Source organism: Eubalaena glacialis, chromosome 9 (assembly GCF_028564815.1).
Source record: "Eubalaena glacialis isolate mEubGla1 chromosome 9, mEubGla1.1.hap2.+ XY, whole genome shotgun sequence".
Classification (NCBI taxonomy): Eukaryota; Metazoa; Chordata; class Mammalia; order Artiodactyla; family Balaenidae; genus Eubalaena; species Eubalaena glacialis.
In genome coordinates this window covers 100,808,870-100,819,961 of record NC_083724.1, presented here as the reverse complement: position 1 = coordinate 100,819,961, position 11,092 = coordinate 100,808,870, and the positions used below count along the sequence as shown (strand labels likewise).

Genomic DNA, 11,092 nt, shown 5'->3' with positions numbered 1-11,092 from the left:
AGAATACAAGATTGCTAAGAATAAGTTTCTCTGATTTATCTGTTTTTATCTATCTGTGAACCAATACCACATTGCTTATTTATTACAGCCCTATGGTAGTCTTGGTATCTGATAGGGTAAGTCCTTTCATCATTTTTTGCCTTTTCTTCTGCTTCTGCCTCCTCTTAACCCTTTCATTTCCGCATATATTTTAGAATTGGCTTACCAAATTATTTAATAAGAAAAACAAGAGCCAGTTCAGATTGTATTGGGATTTACTGAATTAACAAATGACTTCCAGGAATGTCTGCCTTCTTATTTGCCCAGTATCTCTGAGTAAAGAGGAGGCCCGTGTGGTCCAGGCTCACCCGTATCCTGAGGGTGATGTTGGTAAACCAGCTTAAGGTGTGGAGGGTCACTTATTGGGTCCCCAACTTGAGCCATTCCTGGGTCCTGATTTCCGCCAACTCACCTCCAAAAGGGAGCTCTGTCACATGAAGCACCTAGCAATCCCCCAAGGCTAAAGTAGCCATGAATGGGGCCACTTTCCCAGTGACCACAGAGAAGCAAGGGCCAGGGGATGATGCTACCTCAGCCACTTCCCTCAACTGGAAAGGAAGAGGAGCATACATCACGTAGAACTACCGGGGGTTTTTATAATAAATCTCAAAAGTGAACTAGTGTTTAATGTCTCTGAGAACAAAATCAAACCAAACTTTCCCTCCCACTTGGATTTCCGACATGAGGACATCCTACACTCAGCGCTCCCCCAAATGGCTCTACCAGGACTGTCCCTGACCAGGAAGGCAGCAACTAGAGAACCAGCCCCATGGCAGGCATGGCAGCGGAACTCACTGCCTCCTTCGGATGGATCTGTTACCAGCAACAGATGGGAGGCCGACAGCACAGGCCGAGGGTCCCCTCTGCTGAGGCTGGATGGCCTGGCCAGGAGCAGGACCACTGTGGTCGAATCAGGCCGGAGCAGAAGAACAAGAGGCCTGGCTTGTCCTGGGGAGGGAAGTGGGGGACACGCCGGTGGGGCCAGGCCCAACGTCTCAGCCCTCCAGGATGAAGGGCCGAATCAGCTCCGGGTTCAACAGCGACTCCTCGAGAGGCCGGTCCACGTGGAGGTCATGGACGTGAGGGGGTCCTGGGGGGGCCTTGAGGGCAGGTCCCCCTGGGCGCTGAGGAATCGGCAGCTCCGAGGGGTGGGCAGGCAGGGGAGCTGTGAAGAAGTACTGGTGCAGGAGGGCCTGAGGGTAGCAAGTGAGGGGCAGCAAAAGGAAACTGGTCACCTCCCCGTCCCAGCTTCAGCCACTTCCCTCCGAGGAGGAGACGTGAACATTGCCCTGGAGAGGATGTTTCCTTCATCTGCTCATCGTTCAGGTGACTCCAACACCTCGGAGTGCTCCCTGTTTGCGCACTGCTCCAGAGACAGGAGATGCAGCGGTACACAGAACAAAGAGCTCTGCCTTCAAGTTTTCCACATAGTGAGGGGTGGGGGTAATAAACACGATAAAGAAGTAAGACAAACAGTGCATCAAATGATTAGTGCTGTGGGAAAGAGAAAGGATGAGGGGGGGATGAGGAATACTGGAGGGGCTGCAGGCCTGAAGAATGGTGAAGGGAGGCCCCTGGGAGGTGGCGCTCAAGCAGAGACCTGAAAGGTGAATGAGTGAGGCCTAGGGACAGAAATGCACAGACCCCCAGGACATGGAGAAGCCCTGGGGCCCGAGGGGAGTGAGCAAGGGGAATGGGAGCTGGCAGAGTCACAGAGGTGATGGCCCCAAATGTGTGATGGCTGTGGGCCACTAGGACCTGGCTTCTCCTCTGAGGGAGCCCCAGGAGGGCCCTGCAGGCGAGGATGCGACAGCCTACCTGGACAAGGTCCCTCTCTGTGCCACGTGGAGGAAAGACTAAATGGGCAGGAGAAGCAGATTCTGGGAGGCAATGGGGGGGAGCCGCTTAGAATGGGGGCAGCAGCAGGGGGCTGAGAGGTGGTCAGTTGGCCTCAGTACACTCTGAAGGCGCTGCTGACATGGGAGCTCGCCAGGGGCATGTGTAAACACACACTGCTAGTGCCGAGGGCAGGGAGGGGAGGCTGCCATGAGGCCAGATGGACAGATACACCCGACAGAGGCCCTCACACCATCGGCCATCAGCCCATGGTCCTCCCCTCCTCCCCTGCCTTCCAGCCACGACCCACCCCTCCTGGGTCCTCCTCTCCAGGCCTCTGCTCATCATTTCTCTTGGGAAAACAGCTCCCCATGCTTAAACCTGCCCTTCTCCAGGAAGCCTTGCATGACCCCAAAGTCAGTCCCAACATCCCTCCCCTCAGCTCCCACAGACTGACGGCCCTGCCTCACCACAGGGTGGAGACCCCGCAGGCACAAGCCACGTCTGTTCACTCTGGATCCGGGTCCAGGACAATGCTCAGCACGTGCCAGATGCTAGTAAATTCTTGTTGAAGGAATGAAGGGACGAAGAAGCGAGTCACCAATAACCCAAGACTCGCTCTTCTGCGAGGTGTGCATGCCCTTCTAATGGGCCACCCTGGCCACCTGCCCTCTAGGGTCCGCTCTAGGGTCCACTCAGGAGAGGCACACCTGCCCTGCACCCTCCTACCCCTGGCTCCAGGGGTTCTGGTCCCAGCCCATCACAGCTTCTGAGAATCTCAACCTGCCTGGTCAAAAGGACACGGACAAGGAGGGTCAGGGCAACGGGTGTCACCCTACCTGGGAGGCTGCAATGCGCTGGCGTGGAGGGTAGAGGAGGAAATGCCCCAGCAGGTCCAAGGCCTGGGGAGAGGCATAGGGCAGCACCTCCTCCAGGGGCACGGGAGCCTGCTCCTTGAAGGAGATCTTGTTGTAGTCAGGCAGGTCCTTGATCTCCTGGAGGAGAAGGGGGTCCATCAGGGCCGGCATCCACCCCGCCAGCCCTGTTAGGTGTCAGTTCTCGCTCCCTGTCACCTACCTGCTCCCATTCACTCATCACTCCCCCATCCATGCACCCCTGCTCACACGTCACTCATGACATCACGTGCTCACTCAGTCCTTCAGTCCTTCCTCCACATCTCAGGCGCCTGCTCCATGCCCAGCTCAGTTTGGATGCGTGTGTGCTGGGGACGGGTGGGAAGGGATAGGGCTTGGGCCCTGGCCCTCGTACCTCCAGCAGGGCAGGGGTGGAGGAGACCCCACGCTGGGCCAGGACCGAGGTCCGGGAAGTCAAGGAGGCATGGGGCCACGAGAGAGAAGGTGCGGGGCAGGGGAGTCACTAGCTATTGGGGTAATAGAAGCCACCCGCCCCCACCCCTCCCCACTGTAGGCCCCTGCAAACCGGCCAGACTTGAGGACAGGGGGTGCCCAAGATTCGAAGCACACAGCAAAGCTGTTCAATGTCATTCTCCCCTGGGAAAAGGGGGGGACCCGTTCAACCGCTCCCCCAGGATGCAGCCCACAGCCCTGCAGATACAGAACCCAAACAACTCAGAGATCTCACACCATGGAAACAGATCTCCCCACACCAGCACCCACACCTCACACTGTGGTCAAGATACCCACAAAGTAGCCTTCAGGCTTCATAGCTAAGGATACAGATCCCCAAACAGTCAAAGACTTCAAGCCTAGAACACGGAGCATATCCCCCTCTCTAAACAGCTCTCAGGCCTCAACTCTGGAACACACATCAACCCCTCAACAGTTCTGAGACTTCTCAGAGCCTCACATTCTGGGACACACTGCCACCTCCTCCCATTCTGGGGCAGACTCCAAAACGGCCCCCAAATCTCAGACTCTTAGGCATATACAAACCATCCTACCCCAAATAAAGGTTCAGGGCCTTCATATCCAGGGACCCAGGCCTCTAGATAGCTCAGGAACATTGCGTCCTGGGATATCACCCCCTGCATAGCAGCTTAGACGCCCCATGCCTCGGACCACCTCCCCGACCTCAGCCCAGAAGCTTCCTACTGGGACAACCACTCTGATCCCACTTGACCCCTCCCAGCTCAAAACTGTCATGGGGAGGAACACTGATCCCAAACTCCTCAGAGATACTCTAACCAGGGGAGACACCCCCATGGCAACCTAGAGCTCACAGCAGGAAAACCCCCAAATGGCTTAGAGACCTCAATGCCCAGGAGGAAAAGGTGACCCAACGACCCACACTCCCCCTGGCCCAGCCCATAGGAGTCTCACCACAGGTCGACACCCTGATCATACTGGCGGGCACCATACAGGAGCTCAGGGGCTCGGTACCACCTGTGAGAGGAGGGCAGGTGGTCACAGCCAGGTCACCGGTCTGTCAGGAAGCTGCCTCGGAAGGTCATCCTGGCCCCCACACCAGCCCCAAGAGCACTGTTTGGACAGAAGGTCCAGAAGCATCTCTTCCCAGCAGGAGGGTTGGGGCCTGTCTATTGCCAGGTCCTGCTTGGGAACTGGTCCTCCCTACCTGGTGGCCACCTGGTGCGTGTAGAGACGGCTGCCATCTGGGGAAAAGACCCGGGCCAGGCCAAAGTCCGCTATCTTGAGCTGGCCCGAGGCACTGATAAGCAGGTTGGCTGGTTTCAGGTTCTGAGAGCACCCAAAGAGGCATCAGTTCCTCCAGAGCCCCCACAGGACCTCGGGACAGGAGGGCTTGGCAGGCTGGGCACCCAGGTCAGCGCAAGACCCGACCTCCTCCAGGGCCCCAGCCCTGGCCTCCTACCCATAGGCCCTGCCCCCTCTGTCCCTTTTCTAACCATGCCCTTCATCAAGGGCTGGCCTACGCACAGCCCAGCCACCCCCCCAGTCCCACCCCAGCCCATGCTGGAACTGACCCGATGTACAATGTTGTTGGCATGGCAGAAAGCGACCCCCTTGAGCAGCATCTGCAGGTAGCTCTTGACCTGCACCTGGGTCAGCGGCCTCTGGGCGTGGCGCACCACCTCAGCCAGATCTGACAGCATGAACTCGAAGGCCAGCACGAAGCCTGCGCCATGCGGGAACACGGCCTTCAGCTGTACCACCTGCAAGCGGGGCATCCCGTCAGCCTCCAGACTCACATGGCTCAGACTCTCTCTGGGACCCTCAGCCCTTGCACCAACAGAGGACCAGGCAGGCAGAGATGGTGGCATGAGATCTGAGCTCAGAATCAGGGAGCTTGGTGATCTCTTGCTTCCCTCTCCCAGGAGAAGGCAAGTCCCTACTCTAATGCTCCAGTAAACACTCAGGGAAAAGGAGGTCTAAGAAAGGCGACTTAGGGCAGTGTCTGGTCCCCCACCCAGCCCACGAACTGGAAAATCACCTGGAAACACACACACACACAGGTGATCACAACTCCCAGCACTGGGAGAGCAGGAGACATGTCACATATACTTCCTGAGGGCCCACAAGGTCACAAGGGCAGGCTGCACAGTAGTGAACAGGAGCAAGGGCTGGTGGGTCCTGAAGGACTTGAAGGAGCTCAGGGGACAAATGACTGACAAATGACCAAACAACAAACGTATAGGGTATTTTGATGAAGATTCTCATGAAGAAAGAAGAGAAGGCATCTGGGAAGGAGCTCTGGGCCAGGGGACAGCAAACACAAGGCCCGGAGGCAAGAACAGGAAGGAGGCTGCTCTGTTCTGTACTCCTGGAGCCTAGACAGTGCTTATCACGGGAGAGACACTTAAGAAGTTGTGAATGAAAAAAGAGGCTGGAGCGGGGTGGAAGCAGATGGTGACAGTTCTTTCAGAGTGAAGAGAAGCCTCTGGAGCTTTTCAAGCCAGGGAGTGGATGATTTCATGTACATTTTTTGACTGTGGAGTGGAGGCAGTGGCGGGGGGGCGGGGGGGCAGGGGGGCAGGGGAGCCTGCTGTAGTTGTTCTGATGAGAGGTGAGGATGGCCTGGGCCAGGGTAAGATCTGGAGTGTTTTGAAGGTAGACTCTTCAGGCCTGCTGATGCACAGGACATGGGACCGTATCACCAGCTTCCTATGGGCCCTCCACCTCTCCCACACACAAGCTGTCAGCAAAGCCCTTTTACTTTCCTCAAAAAACAAGAATGGCCATATTGCTGTTTTTCTGATGTTGAGGGTAGTAGACACTCATTTTACAGATTGGGACAAACAAATACATTCAGATAATACCCAAAATTATAATGAAAAAAACAGCAAAAGAAAAATCCTATCACCTACAGTCAACCTTAGGAGTCTATTCCACCAGACTTTACAAGAGACATGGCACACACAGACATGTCTTCGTATACATATACAAAATATTTTCATACAAAACCAAGATGACAGACACAGTTTTATAACATGCTTGTGTCACCCAATATATCAAGGACATCTCCAGAGAATAAGAAACAAGTCAGAGTATCACCCACCCTTAGGTGGGTGGACCTACCCTTGTCACTCCCCAGGAAGTTAAGCACATCCTCTACTCAGGACATGGACAAGAGAGAATACCACAAAGAGAATGAAACTGGGTGTGTGAGGTGTCTCTCCTCGTGTGCCCACAGCCCCTCCCAGGCCTGTCACAGCACAAACCAGGCCAGATGGGCGCTGTAGCCTTTGTCCATCTCCCCTACCACACTTCAGTTCTCAAGAGCAGGGTAGGGGCTGGTTTCTGTGTTGCCAGTAGCCAGTAGAGGGTAGAGTCTATGGGAGGCCCCAATGTTAAACCGTCCTGATTCTGCGATCAGACCTGGGCCAAAGCCTCCACAGACAAGCGGAACAAGCTGAGCACCCATAAGCTGGTGGCTGCGCCTCCTCCCCTGGCCTGAGATAGGGAGAGCCTGAACGTGCCTTGCGGAGCAGAGGACAAAACTCAGAAGGACAATATACATAAAGCAGTTAACCTGGCATGCAGAACATAACAGGAGCTCAATAGGTGGCAATTATCATTATCATCAGAAATCACCAAGTGTTTTGAGAAAAAAGGGATAAGTTAGTGAATGAGCGAACGAGTACGCGAAGAAATAAGCGAGTGAACGAGAGGGAATGAATGAGTGAAGTAATTGGGTGAATGAGGGTGAACAAGTGGAGAAGAAAGGGAGTGAGTGAGGGGTGAGGAAGCAAATGAGTGAACAGAGTGACTGCAGGACCTCAGAGTGGGAGTGAGTGGAGGAGGGCGGGAACCAGCACCTCAGAACACCAGCGCCACTCACATACTGACTGTCCTCGATCTCCTGCAAGGCCTTGATCTCCCGCAGGGCCTGGTTGGGGATGCCATCCTCCAGCCGCCCGCAGGGCCACCTTCTTGAGGGCAACGATCTCTCCAGTCTGTTTGGGACAGGACGCAGACACTGCAGGCCCAACCCCGGCTGGAAAAGGGGATGCAACGCCGAGGCCTGAGGCCCTCGTGGGGGTGGGACGCACCCCCCACCCCGTGCTGGAGGGAAATCAGGGCCAGCAGGCGCAGCGCTGAGCAAATAGCTCAGAGACATCCACGCCACGCTCCTAGGGGTCACTCGCCCGAAGAAAGCACCGCTGGTTGCTGGACGCCGTCCACTCAAGAGAGCAAAGGAGGCGGGAGCACGCCACGAAAAGCTGCGGGGAGGCAGGAGCCCAAGCGTGGGTCGGGACAACGGGTAGATCTCAATGGAACCGAAGGAGGAAGGGCTGGGTGCTCACCTCCACGTGCTTGGCCTTGAAGACGATGCCGTGCACGCCCTCCCCAATGCGGCCCAGGATGCAGTACTGCTCTATAGCCCTCTGCCAGACACCCGGACCCTCTGCAATCACAGCCCCTCCCCGGCACCCCTAGCTTTCCGCATTAGCCCGCCCTGCCTCCCGCGCCCAGATGCGGCTGCCTAGCAACGGCGCAGGAAAGAGCGCAGAGGCCGGGAGGCCGAAGGCAGCTACAGGCGGCGTCCAGGCCTGTCTGCGCCTTCCTCTAGCCCCTCGCCATCACGCCTCAGTGCGCTTCATTCGGCGGAAATCACCCGTGCGCAGACCTTGCCAGCGGGAGCGAGAGCCACGGCCGACCCCTCGCGGCACTGCCGGGCGTCACGTGACGAGTGACGCCAGGATACGCAGAGGGGCGGGGGCATGCAGCCAGGGAGCAAGGCGGAACAGCCTTGGGAGCGGGCTACATAGGCGGGAGGGTGGAGCCGCTCTCCGGGGTGGAGGCGGGGCACTCAGCGAGGCGGGCGGGGCACTCAGCGGGGCGGACGGGGCACGGGGCAGGGCCGCACAGCCGGGGGCGGGACCGCGGCGCCGAGGGCGTGGCCGAAAGGTGACGGGGTGGGGCCGGCTACTCCGGCAGGTCAGGGTACCCTCGCCCCCATACCTAGAGGTGCAAGCTTCCACCTGTGAGAACCTACAGGTGCCATTTCCACCTATGAGCCCCAAAGCCAATGATGATTGAAGCGAGACGGGTTCGGGTCTGCATTGTGGAGGGAGCGTCAGTTGGCAACATGTAAAGACAACGTTTAAAGAGTAAAAACTCTGACCCGGAAAGTCCATGTCTAAGGGCTTCTCATGAGGAAACATTTGGAGGAATTTGCAGCCTGAGTGATTTTTAAGACGTTCATGCCATGAAAGGATGTTGACAAAAAACACAATTAGCTTTTTAAACTTCTGAAAAGGTGCTCAATCTCATACACAATGAGATAAATGTGAAATAATCTACAATTTTCCATCTTTGGGATAGCTAAAGATCTCAGATCTAACAGTCCATTTAATCTTGGAGAGGCAGCAGTGAGTGGTGGCGTGAAGCAAGATCTTAATTCCATGCCCAGGAATTGAACCTGGGTAGCCTGGATGAAACCAGGAATCCTAGCCACCACCCCTTGGCTCTTGCCCCCTGTGAAAAATGCATTTCTCATGGAGGCAAAACTGTAAAAACAGGTACAAAGTTTATTATTAGAGACACAGCACAACAACAACAAGTGGGAGAGCACACAGAGAAACAGTTTGTTTAGTTAAGACAGAAGCAAGGCAGAGATGCACACCTGGAGACAAAGGGCGTGGGTGTCCTCCCTAATGAGGAGGAGCACAGTAAAGAGGAGGTTAAGTCATTTATATAGGGCAGTTCTTCTGGGTCTTTGTGTACCTTTGGCCAATTATCTGGTTTCCTTTTCCACACCTGACCTGCCCTAGGACCCTCCCCAACGTGCATGCGCAACCTTTTTCCAAGATGGATTACAGCCCAGAGGCCTATGGGATGACCTTAGCATCACATATTATGGGGTGGTGCCCCCTCCCTTTAGACTCTCAACGAGCCTTTCTGCACATGTGCTCCAAGGGTGGGAAATGTATGACCCCTTGATCTTTTTTTTTTTTTTGCAGCCAAAAATTAATTTATTAATTTTTAAAAAAATATTTAAAAATGTATATATATTTTTAAATGTATATGTAAAGATGCTTCTTGCAGCAAAACGTGATAGCTAAAGTTGTCCGCCATAATGGGGATGTTGAATTAATTGTGACACATGTATTTGAAAGAGTAGTGTGCCATCACTAAAAGATTATGTTGTAATATTTAATGCTTTTTAAAATATTTTTTAAAGCTTTTAATCACAAGGAGAAATGCTCGTGATATGGTATTAAGCAAAATAAGAAAAAAAAAAAAAGAATTGGCAGGTCTAGCACAGTCTCAGTCATGTAAAATAGTAATTAACACTAATTATAACAGTAATAATAATGTGAGAAAATAGGCAAGGAGTTAATAGTGATTGCTTCTAGCTAGTGACTTATGAATGACTTCTGTTCCTGCCTTTTTGTTTCTATGCTTTCGAATTCTTAGAAAGTCATCATATGTTATTTTTTTTGTTAGTTTCAGCTTTATAACAAAGTGAATCAGTTATACATATACATATGTTCCCATATCTCTTCCCTCTTGCATCTCCCTCCGTCCCACCCTCCCTATCCCACCCCTCTAGGTGGTCACATAGCACCGAGCTGATCTCCCTGTGCTATGCGGCTGCTTCCCACTAGCTATCTATTTTACATTTGGTAGTGTATATATGTCCATGCCACTCTCTCACCCTGTCACATCTCACCCCTCCCCCTCCCCATATGCTCAAGTCCATTCTCTAGTAGGTCTGTGTCTTTATTCCAGTCTTGCCACTAGGTTCTTCATGACCTTTTTTTTTTCCTCCTTAGAGTCCATATATATGTGTTAGCATACTGTATTTGTTTTTCTCTTTCTGACTTACTTCACTCTGTATGACAGACTCTAACTCCATCCACCTCAACTACAAATACCTCCATTTCATTTCTTTTTATGGCTGAGTAATATTCCATTGTATATATGTGCCACATCTTCTTTATCCATTCATCCGATGATGGACACTTAGGTTGCTTCCATGTCCTGGCTATTGTAAATAGAGCTGCAATGAACATTTTGGTACATGACTCTTTTTGAATTATGGTTTTCTCAGGGTATATGCTCAGTAGTGGGATTGCTGGGTCGTATGGTAGTTCTATTTTTAGTTTTTTAAGGAACCTCCATACTGTTCTCCATAGTGGCTGTATCAATTTACATTCCCACCAACACTGCAACAGTGTTCCCTTTTCTCCACACCCTCTCCAGCATTTATTGTTTCTAGATTTTTTGATGAGGGCCATTCTGACTGGAGTGAGATGATATCTCATTGTAGTTTTGACTTGCATTTCTCTAATGATTAATGATGTTGAGCATTCTTTCATGTGTCTGTTGGCAATCTGTATATCTTCTTTGGAGAAATGTCTATTTAGGTCTTCTGCCCATTTTTGGATTGGGTTGTTTGTTTTTATGTTATTGAGCTGCATGAGCTGCTTGTAAATCTTGGAGATTAATCCTTTGTCCGTTGCTTCATTGCAAATATTTTCTCCCATTCTGAGGGTTGTCTTCTGGTCTTGTTTATGGTTTCCTTTGCTGTGCAAAACCTTTAAGTTTCATTAGGTCCCATTTGTTTATTTTGGTTTTTATTTCCGTTTCTCTAGGAGGTGGGTCAAAAAGGATCTTGCTGTGATTTATGTCATAGAGTGTTCTGCCTACGTTTTCCTCTAAGTGTTTGATAGTGTCTGGCCTTACACTTAGGTCTTTAATCCATTTTGAGTTTATTTTTGTGTATGGTGTCAGGGAGTGTTCTAATTTCATACTTTTACATGTACCTGTCCAATTTTCCCAGCACCACTTATTGAAGAGGCTGTCTTTTCTCC

At 52.6% G+C, this 11,092-nt stretch overlaps 1 protein-coding gene across 1 annotated transcript; it reads right to left on the bottom strand.

Moving 5' to 3' along the window:
- Positions 1-942: 942 nt before the first annotated feature.
- LOC133097381 (cyclin-dependent kinase 20-like) lies at positions 943-7,702 on the bottom strand (the record flags this gene model as incomplete). The annotated part of the gene is given in 10 exon segments (XM_061199239.1): positions 943-1,232; positions 2,715-2,870; positions 3,316-3,399; positions 3,401-3,440; positions 4,176-4,238; positions 4,429-4,550; positions 4,796-4,984; positions 7,111-7,185; positions 7,187-7,225; positions 7,577-7,702. Coding segments are annotated over 10 exon segments (1,092 nt in total), but the record flags the coding sequence as incomplete, so codon positions are not given.
- Positions 7,703-11,092: the final 3,390 nt, after the last annotated feature.